The 19,712-nt window shown below is 32.8% G+C and overlaps 1 protein-coding gene across 1 annotated transcript in view; it reads right to left on the reverse strand.

Moving 5' to 3' along the window:
* Positions 1 to 19,712, reverse strand: part of LOC123711943 (protein O-mannosyl-transferase Tmtc3) — a 138,979-nt gene that overhangs the window by 31,137 nt on the left and 88,130 nt on the right. The window contains exon 2 of the mRNA XM_045664816.1: positions 2,222 to 2,358. Within this exon, the coding sequence (XP_045520772.1) occupies positions 2,222 to 2,358 (137 nt within the window). The remainder of the gene's footprint in view (positions 1 to 2,221; positions 2,359 to 19,712) is intronic.

A 19,712-nucleotide genomic window follows, 5' to 3' on the forward strand; every position in this document is an offset into this window, starting at 1 on the left:
AAACGGGTAGGAGGTTCCACATTGCCGGAGGGTTCACGAAGTTTTTTGCAAAAAAAATTTTTGCCACGAGCCTTTATCACTTAGGGGTATAAAGATGTTTATCGATTCTCAGACCTATCAAATACACAATTCTCATTGAAATTGGTCAAGCTTATGCTTATAACATGAGGATTATATATGTATAAACAAATTTGTACACTGAAAATTAAAATAGTGTTGCTCGATAACAGAAACTTGTTAACTATTCGAAGTTTCAAGTGGGTTCAATATCGCCATTGATTTATTGACTCCTAACAATTAAAAGTTTCCAAAATCAATCTACAATTAAGGGTTAACGACGCAGCTGTGATTGGACTTTAATATTAATTAATTTTAACTTACGCAAATATGAGAGGCATCTATCGAACAACTTGGACGGTTGCTAAAATTTCTATCAAATAGTTATTAATTTTCCGATATCGAGGGTCACGCTGAAATATAGATGTTGATTCAATTACTTTCAATATTCAGGTTTTTCTTGTGTTATAACGGTTTAAGATTCACCTGTTTATTTAAAATATTTTTAAGACGTTTTAAAGGTAGCAATTTTATACTTTAAATGTAAAATTTCTTGTTACCGTATTCTACCAAAACTGGTTAGACGATTTTTATAATTATATATATATATATATATATATATATATGATAGGTTTTTGAAGTATATTTCATCTTCATGGTTCTTTAGGTGTCTGTAAAATTTTAGTTATTACATTTTTATTTATCGATATAACGTCAAAATCTGTTATAACGACATCGAAGAGTATAACTAATATTTGGTCGTGAAAACCGATAGTTGTAACGATGACGTTGTTATTAAGTACCTAATTCATAGAATTCAGCCGGGGCCTTTGATTTTGATTTTGGTCAATATAACCTGTATGTTGTTCAAAACGATAGTTAACGGGTATGCTATAATCGCTTTGACACGGGTAGCACAAAGCTATGAGTTAAAAATATATGTCTTAGCAGGATGAGTTTTTTGTTCTGGAATTACCTAAAAACCTTCGGAGTCTAACAGTGCTCTTCGAGTGTTGCGGTTAAACCGGTGGATTTTGGTTTCAACTGACGCTAGTGAGGCATTGTCTCTAATTGACGAACGGATACACTACATCCGTCCCATCATGATCCCACAGAGATTTGTCTCCAATAGTCAAACACAGAGTTATCGCTTTATAAGCGATAAGGGAAATATTTAATACCTAAAGCCTACCTACCTATCATATATCATTCTCGATAGACTTGTTTTTATGTAACACAATAGGTTAGATATATGTCGTCATTAGAGGGGAATGATATGGACTATTACGAGTCACTATCTCCTTAATAAACATCTTTATGTCCTAGGCGCAATAGACCCTTAGTAGAGGCTGTTTCAGTGCAAAGAAATCAGTCACCGTGGCTTAGGCTTAGCCAGGACTTTACGCCCAACAGACCTGATGCGGAAACTGGTTCCACCCACCATAACCATTATAACATATGCCGTCATTGACTTTTGACTTTTTTGACTCAATAATATAGGCAGAGTTTGTAAAAGACGTTTTCGTTCGACTATTTCTCTGACATACATTGGACATACGACTACAACCAAAAAAATTTAGTCTTTCGGTTAATATTTGACAATCACAAATAACGTCGTTTATTGGCTATGAGCAACCGCCTACAGATTCATAAACTTTACCTATATGTTATATATATAAATCTCCTGTCACGATGTTTGTCCGCGATGGACTCCTAAACTACTTAACCGATTTTAAATTAATTTGGCACACCGTGAGCAGTCGGGTCCAACTTAAGACATAAGATAGCTTAGATCTTTAATTATAGTCGCAATTTTATTTTATTGCAAATTATTTGTCTATAAATTGGCACTCACAATTATCTGTTAACTCCAAAAGATTCTAACAGCTGTCGATACTTTTCGACTGGATTGAGTGAGTAATCAATAGATGACACTGCTATGGTGAACCGACAACCGTGTCATATAAACTACAATTCAATATCATGATTACCACGTGTTATTGAGGCTAAAGTAATAATTTAATTTATTTTGTACAAAACGAAATACCGTGAAATTCAATTTTTGGTGTTAGCATAGCCTGCCACGTGTTACTTAGACCGAAGTGTAAATCAAATTCAAATTATTATTTCGTGCCACGGTGTTAAGGCTAACTAAAACCATTACCTGTAGTATAGTAGAGAGACGAGTGCGTGCAAAAGCAGGTTGACGAGATGGTAGCCAGCTGGCTGCAGACCATGGATAGCGTAGTTCCATCTGAATGTCAACACCGTCAGGGGACGGTACGACTTGTGAGATTGTTCCTGAAAGGAAAACGGTAATTTTAGTTACAGTCATATTTGGTATGGTAAAAAAAAAATATTCATTTAAGGAGACGAAATATACTGTTTATTTGTGAAAATAAATGTCGATATTATAAATATATGTAAATAAGTATGAGCTTAAGAAACAGTAAGTTTGTGAGGATTCTTCGCTACCTTATTTTAATTGTTTTTTTGTATCAGAGGTTTTGTTTTGTCTGTAACTATATTAAACAATTTCAAAAAAAATTCTTAAATGAGGACTAATGAATCTCTTTGATAAGTATTTTGAAACCGTAATAATATTATGTGTACGGGTTTTCAAAATTTAATAGACACATACATACATCTTTTTTAAGAGAAGAAAACACGCATGTAACACAATACAAACAAAAAGCACTCACACATATACATTATCGATTTACCAATGCGTGCCACTGCTCGGCACACTAATACAATGATATATAAAGAAAAAAATACCAAACTTAATGTAACAATATGCATAATAAGAGATCAATTCAAAAATTATTAAATTAAGGAAAATGGATTTCAATGTGTGAGGAAGCAACTATGGATTTCCAGACATAGCTCGTTAATCAGTATGTCGAATGGTCACTGATAGTTCACTTAAGATTGTTTATTTTATATATTTAATAAGCTTTAGCGACCACAACAAAGGGATGCCTTAAGTGTGAGGCAAAATGTAATCTTGTTTATTCATTATCATTATCAAGAAGACTAGTTACTAGACTAGTAGAGAGAAAAATTTTGTTAAACGTGTCAGTGAACGTTTTCATGACGTCAACTGTATGAAAAAACACTACACATATGTATGAAGTGTTCTCGAATATGGTTGCTCGGTTTGGTCACCTAAAACTTAACTATACTAAAATTTAACTCCTATAAAACCTTTAATAAGTTTAATACCTATAAAGACGCGTGTGAATATTTTAAAATTGATACTTTAGACTCTCGACGAAAACAATATAATTTATTTCTACACAATAATACATGACATCATCTCAAATGAAATTAATTGCAGGTTCGTTCTAGAAAAAATGCTCTTCCTTGTTCCTACTTACCAGACTCGTTGTTGTGTTTTGTTTCTTGTTCTTCACATCAACACTTACTATGCAAAAACAAGAGATACAACGACCAATATTTAAGCCTTGACTTGTTTAAGCTAACGCGGAATATAGTTAAAAGGAGTATTAAGAATAGCGCAAAATCACCTGCATCATGAGCATACTCCACATACACACCTTCTCGTATTTACCCTTTACTTTTACACCAACACACAACACAGCCAAATAATGCTTGAACCTTTTTGTAAATATTATGTATTCCATACTTGGCATATTTTTAGTGTAATTGTTTGTTTATATATAAGGTTACGAAATAAATAAAAAGCTTTACAAAAGTTGATAGTATATCAATGCTTATTCGAACTGCACGTAGCAAAGTATGAAAGGATAAATCATCTTTACGTACGTACAAAAATGTCGGTGCCACATAAACTTGATTCATAGGGTACAAAATTAGCTAGAGTTATGTAGCTTCTTTAAATGAAATTCCATGTCGGATAATAGCTGGGGTCATTTGTCATTTAAAAATATAACTTTTGAAATGAAGGGATTATATTATAGAAACGTTGTGTGAGATTTTTTGACAAGAGAGAAAATTTAGAAAATTACCGTGAATGGCAGAGTGTAAGGCACTAGACCTCGAACCTCGAGAGATTCGAAAGGCCCTTGCAGGTCTTACCAACACCCAGACACTCAGACCTACCTAAATAAGGGGTAGTTGAAGAAATTGTGCAGCAACCTTCAGAAATGATTAACACCACTAAGAGTGTTGCCTGCTAGAGCAGTGTTAGCCTAGCGGCTTCAGCGTGTGACTTTCATCCCTGAGGTAGTTTTTCGGTTGATCACTGGCTTTGCAAAATTGAAATTTCTATTTATGTGCGTATCTGTCACGCATCACACGGTGGAGGAAAACGTCGTAAGGAAACCGACATGTCTCAAACAGAAGACCTGATTGCCTATTATATAAAATTCATCGAAGTAACGGATGCAATCTGAGGCCATACCCATATAGGGTAAAAAATATAATTTATTCATAAGGATACAATGTATATGATTCTAATCTTTTATTCACTGTCAGTTGTCAGATTAATAAGCTTAAAGTATGAACTTGTCAGAAAATCTCTGCAAAGTTCTGCAACCTGCCAACAACAGCATACTGCCATAGGGACATGTTATAACAATATGATGTGTAGTTTTACTTTTTTTGATGTACTTTGTTAAAGCATTATAATTATAAACTATATTTTATAGAAAAAAAGGGGCACTTAACAGTCCAATACGAATAATTTATCTGTATTCAAAGAAAACAGTTTTGTTACGTAAAAATTTAATGTTTTTGGTTTAATTATGTACATCGATGCATACCGAATCTAAACTAAAATGAAATTCCCGGTCCCTAGACAGAATGCCGAACTACGCGTAGACTAAAATACACGGCGAATTGTTCTCTCTTCTTTTTTAAATTCAGTTATCAATAGTCGTCAATTTATTTCGTATATTGTGGTAAACACATTTCTGTACCATTCAATTGAAAACTTTTCATTTAAAAACAATACAAGAAACATTTACAAATATAAGCTACCGCGGCGTGCGAACGTGTGGCGTTATATAAGCGATCTCTTAAACGTAAGTTTCATGTTAAATATTCGTTTATTCATTATACTTCTCATTCACTATGTCTATTCACGCAACTATCATATAATGTACTGTTGTGTGAGAATAAAACGCTATTGATCATCACAAATAGCCTTTTGTCTAAAGCATATAATATTAAATAGTGTAGATAACGTTAATTTTGAAATGTTTATTCTATTTCTAAGTAATCTAAAACATTAATTCAGCAGTTGGAATGACACTAATTCAAACCGATGGTGGAGAGTATGCTTGAGCACATCCGTTGGTAGAAAATAAGTAGGTTGAAATATTACACTTAAATACGTAAAATATACAGTTTTTAGTGTAATAATAATAAAATATTAAAATAATACAGAGAAGGTCACCGATATGAACTTTTTATTTATGATATAGAACAATTTTAATTAATTTAATTCATAAAGATTTATAAATAAATAATAATAGATTACAGACTAGTCACAGGAACGTGAACAGTACGGACAGTAGAAAGTCAAAAGGAGGAACTGACAGTTAATGATATGAATATTGTCTAACGAAAGGAAGGTAGTGACAGGGTCCGATTGTTGATAAAGCGGTAAAAGAGAATCTGAGCAAAGACTATTAAATACGACCTGAATATTACAAGAAAGAGAGCCTACAAATAATTTATTAAAAAAGGTGATCACTACCACTAAGAAATGCACCTATATTTATAAAAAATTGTGATAATGAAGTGTCCTTCCGTCGAAACGAGTGTCAAATCGTTCCTTTAATATTGCTAGTATTTATGTTTCAAAGGTTTATAGAAATAAATTGCTATTAATAATAATGATATCACTATAATTATATGATTGAGTAGTCGTTAAGTAACATATATAATAAATGATATAGTATGTATGTACCTATTTTTTCCATAATCTATATAAAGTCCAGAATAAAATAATTAATTTAATACGTTTATACGCTTATATATAATTTGAAAATGAATAAAAAACAATGTAAGCCCTGTGTTTTTTATTCAGGGATTTTTGTATCTGTTTGGTTGATAAATTTTCTTATTTATCACCAGAGATTATTGGGGTCTTAAGGTCAAAATTTCAATACATTTTTGACACATGGAAGTCATAAGACTAAGACTGAAATTACCCTTAGAAGTGCCAGTTTCCTCATTATGTTTTCCATAAGCGTATGCACAAGTGTTAAGCACTAATTCCACACATAGTTCGGCGTTAGAACCCACGATTTCAGGGTTGAGAATCCTGTTTAGTCCTACATTCCTCACCTTCCTTTGAATAAAGTAGAAGAGGATGTAGTAACTTTAAATCCAATTATATTTTATCCTTATTAAATTAAAGCATGAATTGGAATGTCGTTTTGACACTACAGATTACTTTTAATGCCTACAAATAGAAAATGACTTAACTTATTTAAAAGTAATCACTCAAAGTATCTTTAAATGTTCTAAGTTTAAATAAGTTATTTCTTAGTGGGTTAGTTTTGAACATAACTTCAAAATCTTGTTAAAAGTTTTGTGTTTTAAACGTTGTAACTATTGACCAAACTTTCGGAACTCGCTTTTGGAGCTTTCCTAATGTTTTAACATTGCTATAATTTAACCTGAATAGTTACGAAGTAAAAAGCATGAATCTGCCAATTGATATATTGGAAAACATTTTTTAATTGTTATTTCCATGACTTCGGCAGTATGAACTTTTGGATAAAGGGTTCCTCCTAAATTTTCCATTTGGTACTTTGCTTTCTCCATCCAATTCTCTCTAGACTATAACGCCCATCGATTTTGTCGTCGTTCCACGTTTCTTTTTCCTGAAGGTCCTTTATTTGTTACTTCATGACAAAAAATATTAACTTCCTAAACAAATGGCGCCATCTATGCTTAATACCTAACTTGACACATATCGGCGTTGTCTATTTTTAATAATTGTAAAGACCAATACACTCTTATTAAGATACATAGTAATGATACAGATACAATACACATGGCGGCGGCGTATTCACTTAACAACAGATTAACCGCCGGTCTGCTTGCCTCCTATTACATAAAAAAATACACAGAATCAAGTCAGATATTTTTGGCAATGCAACACACAAAGTCTAAAGTAATAATTTAAGATGTATTTAACGCTGTAAAGTTAAAAGTTTAGAATTAAAAGGTATATCGAGCTTTCTAAATGTCTTTCGCATGTCGGCGTTCTTGTCTAAAGTGTACTGTTTGCTTGGCAGTGTTTATTGCTGAAGTTACATTTCATGCACGTTTTCTGTAATATCTAAAATTTTGGCAACACTCAGCCTCCGTGTTAAAAGTGACAGATTAATGTGAGATACTGTTGGATATTTTAATGCAACTTTTTAAACTTCTATTATAAGGCTAGATTAAAGTTAATGTACAGTTATATAATATAAAGTACTAATGAATGTTTATATTAAACCAGAGAAGCTGTGTGCGGGCTTCAGCTTGTACTTCTTATTACTGAAGACGAATCAGGGAATCCTGGGGCTAGTGCACTATAACATCCTTTTTTTGTGTAATAAAGTTTGTCATTCTTTCATACGGTTAAAAACAACATGGTGACAAAACCAACAATCCTGAAACAAAAAGTAGACGGCGCGTGTCACCACTTACTTATCAGAACAAACAAGTGATCACGACACAGATGGACAAATCTGAGGCCCAGACCTTAAACTTTGTAGCGCCACTTGTTCATATTTGACTAAGTTTTAAAATATTTCATTATGACTTCAAGAAAACTATATATAATATAATATATATCGATATAAACGAGATAAATAAATGCTAAAATTATATTTAGTTATTAATTTTAAGGTTAGTTATTGTTTTTAGCTGAAGGATAACTTTATATTATTTTTTTATTAAAATGTATGTTATCGTTATATAATTAAATTTATGTATTTGGTTAGTGAATGAAGGGCTTTATTTATTGGTTAAATTCTATAATTCTTTAGTTAAAAACTAGGACATATGTATTCTGTCCGTTTAATAGTACACATAGTTATATTTTATTTAAAAAAAAAAACAGATTTATTACACTATGAGCTTGATAGCGTCTACATACAATATTTTTAACTTACACCTCTCGCTTAAAGATATTGAATTACGAACCATGAGAACAGCGAACTCGTCACCTCACAGTAAGGCAAGGGGCAATATTTCGTTGTAACAAATATTTTTTTATTGGTTCGACATGGTTCGTGAATAGGAGAGCAGAATAACTATGAGAAGCCGTATGTATGACACAAGCCTTCTTTTTGTAATCCACCAATTTCCACATATTATAGAATACTTCCAAATATTCAAGAGGAGCCTTAAAATAACCCTTCTGTTTCACACACGTCGTCTTTTTGTGAGGTATAAGTCCAGACCAACAGAATCAAATAAAGAGTGTGGCCAGACAAGTGGCTTCTAATTAAGCTTAGATAACGTATTTGTAACCGTAATACCCATGTTTAATGAATAACTATCGAAACCATTGTCATGGACTATTTTTATTTCCAAATTTATACGACTGTATAATTAAACGTGAAATTTAATTTGCAAATTAACGAAAAACCAAATTTTATATTTTGGTCGAAATCGACATAATCTGTCAAAAAGAGCAAAATTATTTGAATACATACTAATAGGAAAATATATCAATGAAGCACACAAATTTTAAATATTTGTCACTTTTAGGTTACCCACTATCCTTTTAGATTATTTTCCAATCAGGTTTGAACTCTAAGTTCGCCTCTTAGTTTGAAACCCTTTAGCAGTCGGGGTTTTTTAGTGGATCACAGAAGAGTGACCAAAGTTCCGGGAAGCGAAGATACTTTGGTCACCCGTGCTGAACCTCACACATCGGCCTATCTGGTTCTGCCATCACGCTCATGAGAATTTTTTGCGCCAACTATAAAATTGGTAGGAATAAAAAACTACCAGACCTTTTTGACAGAACGAAGTCTGTGGGGTCCGCTAGATGAAAATAAAAATAAATGACAATCCTAAATATCCTTTGATACATTTAGTTCTATTGGCAGTTTTAAGGAATATCCATCACTGAGGATTGTTTTATGATTGTACATTGTGTCTGACCGTGATCATCATCAAACCTCAAAAGAACTTGAGTGAGGTTTCCAATGTTTAGATGCGGGAAATGACGTATTCTTGACAGCTTACGTCATGTGCCAAACTTGCCTATTAAATTGTGAATAAACGTTAATACATCTACAGCGACAGCAAAGGTTTTAAGTGCGTTAAATTCATTAAAAACACCGTAGATATATATTTAGTTCACTGTGTTTGGTCAACGACATCTCAAATCCAATCAGAGACTGGCGTATCTCGCTAACGTTTGACCAATCACAAACAAACGACAAGCGACATGCGCATGCCTCAATTAAATATAAGTCTTTTGAGCAATTCGATTTTATTTGTGATTCAAGCTTTTCAGTTCAAATTATAAGGAAGATATACTGAAAGGACCTACTTTTTATTACTTAATAAAAAACTTGCCACTCTTGTAAGTTAGGGTACTACCAAATAGATTCGCCCAAAATACCTTGTTTAGTATATCGTGTAGGCGGTGTCTAATGCTCGAGGTACCTTATTTTATTTATAGGTACTTCGAACTCAAAATAAACCCTAACAAACACGAATATTTTCTTTTTAAACATGATTATGTTATACTACAATAGGCCTATAACAACTTGTCTACTTCGATACTAAATCCTACGCTTTACGATTTCAGAAAACAAGTTTAAATTTATGGAGACCCTAGATATAATCGTGGTGTCATAAAATTTTATAAAATAATTTATTTGTCACACGCTTTATCTACGTTGAGATAACTGAGGGTTTAATATATTATTTATGGGTGAAAAATTTAACCTTTTAAAGCGACGATAAATTGCGAAGAATTTTCAACTTGATAGAGTTTTATTTCTGAGCTTAAAATTTAATGTACGGGAAAAGTGGTTTATCATATTTCACATATCCTTCACTGCTCACACAGCATTAGGTCATGCGCTGTATTAACATTGTATCAATGGGATAACACATACTTATAGGTTCTTGCATTTAGAAAATATTTGACATAAATCTCCATTAACGGATACAAATTGAATTGAAATTGAAAAACCCCTGGCTTGACCTCATATTTCTCTGTATATGTTTCGTGATTATTGACTTTTTTCTATTAAGGGATCAGCCTTGCAACACACACCGTCGACTTTTTAGTCTAAGGCATGCCGAGTTCCTCACGATGATTTGGCCTCCGAAATAAGAATCTACCCGCGCTTTCTGTACTGTGCCACCTCCTACCAATTACTGGCTTTCAGCTGCACCAGGTTCTCTTCCTTTCAGTTGAACCAGCCTCGTATCGTCTAAAATAATGGGCTGGACTACCAACCCTTTTGTTTCGACATTTATAAGGACTCTTCATCACCCGTCCTCCATCCTTGTCGGCCCCAGGATTATACGCAGTATTTTGCGTTACGTCACCAGTAACTTCTGCTCCTCATTCACGGTTAGTGTTGAACAGCCTTACATTAAAATTAGTGCTACGTATTGCTTTACGCTGTCGCCAGTTTACTAATTTCCACATCATTGCGAAGTACGTTTGTGAACGGCCGCATGTGGCTGTACATCCAATTATGAAATCCAGTCCAATGGTTCGCAATTATTTTCAGGACAATACTAATTTTATGCATAAAAAATTGAAAACACATTTAGTTTTTGTTTGATACCGAATTTCACAAAAACACACACAAAACCAGATATTGCAACTGCATTTAGCACTAAAATACTTGAAATTGCAATTCATTCCTGCTTCGATAACAGCCGAATAAAAGGAAAATGTCATGAATAAAATTTTAGTCATACAGATTTAACGTTTACTACAATTAACGAAGTTAGGTCGGCGTTTGTAAGCCAATTTTAACTTTTGCAAACATCATTCGTTGTATCCAATAAGACAAAAAATATTTAGCGATACTACCACTAATGCGAATGTATTGAAATGGTCACGTGACCGAATTTTGACATATGCCATTATTTTTTGGAATTGAATCTCGCTGTTGGCCTGAAAGCCTTTGACAGCTAAGCTCGGGCTGAATTTGCTTTTCCCGTGACTAGCGCTAGGGTCTCGGACCTCGGCTTGGGCCAGAAAGAGGTGGTCCAACATCTGCCGCTCATCGGAGTGAACGAAGTAAAAGACGCCGTCTTATTCAATACTCTATTTTAATATAAGCATACAACGTAAGTACATCTTAAGGCATAAATCTACAGCATGGTCGAGCATCAAAGCCTCATACCGACTTGTCTATAAAGAAAACAGTATAGAAAATATATTTTTTTTTTGGATTCAAAACTGTTGTATTAAAGAAATACAAATAAAACTATATTTTTATAATTTCCTATAAATTAAGAAAATACATAACAGAGAAAATTGTAATTAAGAAGTCGTTTTAAAACGTAAGAAAAATATTTAGATTCAAACATTGCAAGTCTAATAATAAATTCGGTTTTCTCAGGTAAATAAGTTTTATTAAACAAATATCATTATATACATAAACATTAATAACAAAGTTGATTAATTTATTTAGTTTAAATGATTTTGTATTCGTTTTGGGAAAATATCAGGTCTTAATTGTGATTCCAACCGAAGCATATTCATTTTTTTCTAAGGTCGAACTCAGACATTGTCACTAAAGCCTTTCTAAATCTTTCAGTAAACAGAGCCACAGCTTTCAACCAATTTTCAGAGCTTTCACATAAAATGGGTTGACGTAAGTCCGAGCAATATCAAAGCACAATAAAATATGCGAGCTTTTCAACTCGGGCGTGACCAATAGAATTTCGTGAGCTTTGTTGTAAAAATGTGGCTACAATCAATATTGCTTGTAATGGTAACCCCTAGTTTGTTATTTAAATACTCCTATAAAATAATATACGTTAACTATATGGTTCTATAATGTCGAAATACTAATTGTTTCGATTAGCACTTGATCCAGTGCTAGAATAGAATAGAAAAGAAGAAATGCCTACATAGGGTAGAGTACGACATTGTGATGTTTTATAACTGGTCTTTGTAAATGGTTATAAGCCTGTATAGGTTTTAATAAAACAGTGATAGCCCCTGAGAATAGTGATGACGTCAGAGGTGTTCGGTAGGTGTCCCAACATTCGATTGGTCACGTAGCATTGTGACAATTTTGTGATATTCCCAGCATCGGGGTTTCTAAGAAAATTGGGTCGTTTTATTGATAACCAAGTAAATTGGATCCTTTTTCATAATAGCTAAAGTTTCTGCTAGTATAAAAGTTAAATTTTTGCACGTCAAAACCTCTTGTTTTTGTTTTGTGTTGGTTTTTTATTTGTGGGCCGATGTTAATGATGGAATAAACAAAAAATCCAGTTCGATTTTCAAATTCAATAACAGATACATTTGCGTTTTTGAACAAGATAGATATTTATCGTAATTTTGGGATACAGTTTGTTGCGTGCGTCTTTTAGTTACTTAACATTTAGTGATAATAGATTCTAGTTTTTTTGTTTATTTATAAGTACATTTATTAGTACTGTAATAATTGTATCTCCAAGGTGTAATTAGGTATCGTAAGGTGCATTTTTTAAACTGATTATTTTAAAACGAAAACTTTCAAAACTTAATACGGGATTTTCGATTAGTTATGTCAATTATTGTTGAAGTAGGTGCGTCCTAAGCCAGACCTGCCTACGGACATGATCTGCTTGAACACACATTAAAATATTCTGAGTAATCACCTCTTTATATAAAAAGTTACAATTACAAACAGTACACACTACTATAGAAACATAATTATAAAACCGTTTTGAAAGTATTCCGAAAACACGCTGCCAATCATATTAAAATGGTTTTTTCAAATAACATTAAAAAAGACATTAAAAATCTGTTCAGAGAGGCTTTTTGCGGAAAGAAAAATAATTCCTACTTCTTATGGACTTTGATGGATGGATGATCTAAATGAATTCAATTTAGGTTTTTGTGAAATCACAAATGCATTATCGTTGTCTTATTCTCTTCTTAAAGGAATTTTTAAATTAATGAGATTATGGAGATTGTGATTATATATCAGTTGAATATGTAATTTATTAAATACTTGGAAATAGAATTGATGGTAGGTACAAATTGATATATACGATATGGTGATGTTTATCATGTCATTGTTTTGTGAATAAAATATTGAAACAAAGATTGAGACCACCGCGGACACATTTCTATATGTCGTCACGTATGTGTGTGATTATTTGCGCCACACTCATCGCATCCCGCCGCACGATGTCACGCAAGTATCGCCCAGAACATTCATGTCCGGAGAACACTTGGGCAAGATGAAAGGTAAAGGTATTACTTTTTCTATTTGCATATAAGTACTGGATATACAGCTATAGTTGAAACGTACTACACGGTTCAAGATTTTAACGCTTGTCGCGGTAACAAGATATACATACGTAAGGGACACTTACTATTGTATTATCATAAAAACTGGATTTTTCATAAAAGCACCGTTATTGTATAAGGTAGATGAGGCGCTTAGTGTAATTCATATTTGTAATGGATTTTACGCACGGAAGTAATACTGAGTGCTAAGTCTCTCGAACCTAATCCAGAATTTTAATTAATACATGCAAACAAAAGATGGTGAATGACGTAAATAAAAAAGTCCACAGAATATAAACGTTTCGGTAAACGATTTTGCGTCATACGTCACAGCTTAACCGAGAGTTCTCAAAATGAATATTCAGATTGAAACCTTTAACAGTGGCTATTAATTTTAGTTTATTCCGTCACCGCTCCAGGCACGTAGGTGATTGATCGTGGCCTGCTGTTTAGTGATTGACGCTTTTGTTCTGGCTTTTAAAACGTAATCTGTAACTAAACGGTAGTGTATAGGTTGATATGCGATGAATTGGTTTAAATTATTTTGTGTGCGAATTTGGGTACGGTGAAATTTTAAATACAAAATTTGCTGGCATCGCAATTTTGATGCGAAATGGAGTTGCATTTTTATCGTTCACAGATTAAAACTATCTCCTAACTACTCATTATCAAAATCCATCAAAAAAGTACCTAAGTGTTACAGTAAATATATAAATTTTTAAATGGTTTTTATTATCACACAAACAAAAGCTTTTGTGCAACTCCAAATTACAATACACCGTCAATCAAATAAATATGTATGTATTTTAAACTTATACAAAATCGAAAGAAAGGAATTCAAAAGTCGGCAGATTAAAGTGGTGTTCCAAGAATATCTTGCAAATATAAAATTAGTATTAAAATATGCTTATTTCATTCCACGTCTGCAAGCTTAGCTAATTGAAACAGGTTATTAGGACCCGACCATGCCTTACTCCCGCCATAATTCATTTGCATATAAATGAAATGTTACCCAATTTCTTTGCTATGCTGTATAGTGTAAATATCCATCGCAAGACTAAGCTTATAAAACATGCTTTTTTTATTTATCATCATATATCATTTTATTCATCGCATCCTATATGATACAGTATACTAAATCTAAAATACACGACAATTACGATCAACATAAAACTAAAAAAATAAAAATATTAGTTCCAATTTGAGATTTTACTAGTAATCCGCTGATTAGATTAACAATAAGCAAAACATTACTAGTAAAATCTCAAAGTGGAAGTGTACTAATATTTTTATTTTTTGTAGTTTTATGTTGATCGTAATTGTCGTGTATTTTAGATTTAGTATACTGTATTATATAGGATGCGATGAATTTTAATAAATAAATAAAGCATGTTTTCTAAGCTTAGTCTTGCGATGGCTATTTACACTATACATATTCTTAATGTGTAAATGCCATGTCAACAAAAGACAATACTAAATACAGTATTACTATTTTTTAATTAATAGATCTATATATACATAAATGAATCCCTATTTCCCTTGGTCACGGCATCACGCGTGAATTGCTGGACCGATGGTCGTTAAATCTTTTTTATTTTGTGTTTGGTATTGTCAGTAGAAGGTATGAAAGAAAAATAAATTGCGAATAAGATTATAAATAAGAAAATTTAAGAATACTTAAGTATACATGACTTTTGTTATTATAGCTCTTACAATTCAAACTTATTGCATGTATCCTCCATAACGTATGACATAACATTGACAGAATGCGTGCTGCAAATATCGTCGAAGAGGATGTAAGAAAAATGAATATCGTTTAAAATAAATGCTTCGATCGGAGTTATTATATTGATAAATTAATTACAGTCGCTAATTGTTTGTGGCATTAATCTTGAAAATCCATGTTTTTCACATGGCCAATTATAGGTCGCCTGTTTCCATGTCGGAATATCATCAAAACTATTTACGCACCAGAAAAACAAACAAATAATGTTGTATATCATAACGCATTTATAGTTCTAAATCAATATAGTATAGTTTATATCAATATTCATAGTTAAGACAGGACAACTTCTGTCAGGTCCGCTAGTTTGATTATAATTCTTCAAATGTTAAAAATATATTGATTTTCGTCTTCTTTTGTTTTCGATTTGGCTTGCGTAAGTTTATGTATTCATATATTATATTGTTAAACAGAAACTTTAAGCTTTAGCTATATTTATATATCAAAATATATTGATTTTCGTCTTCTTTTGTTTTCGATTTGGCTTGCGTAAGTTTATGTATTCATATATTATATTGTTAAACAGAAACTTTAAGCTCTCTCGCGTTGATTGCGAGTCGCGAGCACTATAGATTGATTTTTTGGCGTCAATGAGCGACAGGGAGTAATCGTCATCACACGTAACTAACTACAACCGGAAATTGGAGCGAGTTTAATTAAAAATTTAATGCAATAATTATATTAATGGGTTTACGTTTTGTTTTTTGATGTGACAACGTCTTTTAAATTGTGTTTATGCGTACAAATAAATGTAACGTGATCAATTCAATCGTGATTACCTACTTCTCTATATCCATAGAAAATATCTATCAAACAAATAATATTTTCTTTTTAAAATGCAGCCAGTATTTTCTTATGACGTTGTCACATTCAACTATCGTCAGTAAACTGACCTTACAGACAACCGAGTTTTTTAAGAATTGTCTCTGCTCAAAGACATTATTTAAATTGATTTACTATAAGATATTTAACATTAGAAAATGTCCAATACTTACAGTCTTTTATAAGGGACACTGTGTTTATTTTTTTCAATTACCACTGTTTTGCACTTAAGACTAACGCGCTAAACAATTACCTAATTCAAACGGTTTTGTCCTTCTCAATCTTATCAGCGTTGTGTCTTTTTAATAGCCTCAACATTCACGTGTTGTAGTGTTATGGGTTGTACCTTTTTGACCATTGTGACAACGTACTTAACATTGGGTTTACGAAAAATAATGAATCTTTTTAAGCGTCAAGTTGAGCAAGAAATTTAGCTGTGCTATTTTTATTCGATCATGCATAGTCTAGAAATGAGCAGTGTTGGCCTAGTGGCTTCAGCGTGCGACTCTCATTCCTGAGGTCATAGGTTCAATCCCTGTGCACTGGACTTTCTTTCTATGTGCGCATTGAACGGTGAAGGAAAACATCGTAAGGAAACCGGCTTGTCTTAGACCCAAAAAGTTGACGGCGTGCATCAGGCACCTACTTGCCTATTAGATTAACAAATGACTATGAAACAGATACAGAAATCTGGGGCCCAGACCTAAAAGTATTGTAGCGACATTGTTGCTCCATCAGTCAGTAAGTTCCCATACATGTTAGGAATAAACGCTCATAAAGACTCATTTTCACATAATTCGAGGGTGGACATTAACCAGACAATAATGTTAGCGAAGTGAGATCACCGCTCGTAAAACCATTAGCGCTCCGATAGTGACCGCGCCCAACGATTTATATCAAAGAAAAATACGTTGCAGGAGTAAATTGTTTTTGGCGTCCTACTTCGCCTATCAACCTAAACTTTATTTCCTGGCCATTAGCGCGCAGCTATTTCTATATTAAGGAAAACAGTGAAATCTATGAAGGGTTCACTTTAAAGAAATAATATCTATGGAACAGATACTTTTTTCAAAAGTCGTAGTCCACCGATTTAGCTAAAGTACTCATTGTAATTAAAAATAAAAATGTGTTTATTCATTTGACAATTCATTATAATGATTACTCATTAATAAATTACTAAAAATAACGGTCAGGGTTCCCAGCTCTTCCTTGATAAACTTATTAGGAAATTCCATAATACTCTATAATATATTAGATCCTTACATATGAAATTGGCGTTTTGTATGGGAGGAAGGAGGAATATTTTTAAATATAATATATTTAATTAATCAAAGTATTTAAATAATGAAAGTTTTCTATGCACTTTTGCCATCTCATAGGCAGTTCATTGATCCCTTTACTAAAAAAACCAGTCGGACGGGAATCAATAAAATCTGTGAAGGCGATTTGGACTGCCCCATCAGAGTTAAATTTTCTCCCTTGCAAGAAGTTGTCCAAATTTCGAAAAAAAAATGGTAATCTGTTGGAGCAAGGTCCGGGGAATACGGAGGATGTCTTAGACATTCCAATTGAAGCTCTTCTAATTTGGTAGCCGTCTGTTGTGCAGTGTGTGGTCTAGTGTTGTCGTGAAGTAGCAGTGGCGTGGAGCGATTGACCAGCCTAGGTTGTTTAGCCGCTAGCTTTTCCATCATGGTTTGCAATTGCTGACAATAGACATCAGCCGTAATAGTCTGGCCAGATTTGAGAAAACTGCAATGAACAATACCGGCACTAATCCACCAAACGCTTACAAGTGACTTTTTTGGAGTTAATTTTCGCTTGGGGCAGGATTTGGCTGGCTGGCCAGGATCCAACCATTGCGCTGAGCTTTTCCGATTATCGTAAAGAATCAATTTTTCATCAATCAATTTCATATGTAAGGACCTAATATATACGAGTATATAATAAAAGAAAGTTATGGCTTATTTATTATTATTAAATAAAACAAGCCTACGAAGGTAAATTGTAGTAGATAATAAAACTGTTTTTTAAAGTTAAATATATTATTTGTACCATAATGTCCAAATTTTTAATTCAATCAGTTTTTATTGCTAGAAGAGTCAGTACAAAAAGAGAACCAGCATGGCGGTTATAATTCTTATATTTTACGCATCAGCTAATTTTTATTCAAATATATACTTTTATTTTAAGTATAAATGTTATATAATGACGTAGTCAACACAACAAAAAGGCATTATAACAGTTCCACATCTTCCACAGAGACGTATGCGATGACAAAAAAACTAGCCTTGATATTTTTTTAAAGGCTGGTAGGCTCACCTGATGTTAAGTGATAACGCCGCCGCCCATGGACACTCTCAATTCTAAGGAGCTCGTGAGTTGCCGGCTTTTAATGACTCTAAGTCAAATCCGTTTCGGATATACTTCAATGGGCAGCTGGTTTCTCATAGTGGTGGTGCGAGGCTAAAACTGCTTTAGAAGACTCTCAGTTGGTGACTAATAGATAGCAGTTAAGTTAACATCTCATTCATATTCAAAATGTTGAATAAAATTAAACAAAATAAGTAAAGTTCAATTCTCAATTTCTAATCCGAATGGGGCTCGCCTGGGGCAAAGTACCCTGATACAGGCGTGTCTCCCAAGTTTCTGGGTACTTCTAAACGCCCCAAGGCAATTCAGAGTTTTGCACAACTTCCACAATCGCTACATAGAATGGTAATTTACTGCCTGGATTTACTTTATGTAACGAAACTTCTTAGATTGATTTCTAGTACAAAGAATATCTTCGGCGAGTGTAAATCCACTAGGCAACCTCTACTAGCTCTACTAGCTACTAACCTCGGGGAGATCAAGAAATTTATTTAAAAAATGACAACAATCAAACAAAAACCCGAGAACAAATAATTAACAAATTGATACATTTTAAGTTTTTAAGTTTCGTTATACAACTGACAACTAAACGTAATATTATCTATGGTTACGTATGATTGAAAAAGTGAAATAAATTCGTAAAATTTTGTATTTAATGAAAATAAATGTTTATTCAATAAATAGTCATCGATATCTGGAAAAAAATCGTAATATTTTATTTTATCATTATGACATATTTAGTTCCTATCACAATATGTTCTTTTTTGCATATTACTTTTATAAAATAATGTCGATGTTTCACATCTGCCAGGCGTACCGTGACGGCTCACATTTTTTGTTTGTTTATTTTTTTAAGTTTGAAATTTTATACTTGAGATGTGTGTACAGGACAACGTCTGTCAGATCCGCTAGTTATTAATACTTTTTATTTATGCACAAAAAATTAAACATCTTAATGCAATAGTTATAGTGTATACAATATAAGACTATAAATGCTTCCTCCTAAAAGTGTATAGATGTATTTAAAAGAAAATACAAGTCTATACATTGTACCAAAATATACAATTGGCCCTTACAAACTTTTAGGTCCGGGCCAAAAATAAATGTACTAACATATGCAATATCACTAAATAAAACTTATTGCGGGTATAAAACTATTCCTTACCCTGTAACAGTTTGTAAAAAAGCTCGTAATATTTTAGCAAAAGCGACAAGAATATGCCTGGTACTAAGCTGTTATATCTGCGG

This window comes from Pieris brassicae, chromosome 7 (genome assembly GCF_905147105.1).
Source record: "Pieris brassicae chromosome 7, ilPieBrab1.1, whole genome shotgun sequence".
Classification (NCBI taxonomy): domain Eukaryota; kingdom Metazoa; phylum Arthropoda; class Insecta; order Lepidoptera; family Pieridae; genus Pieris; species Pieris brassicae.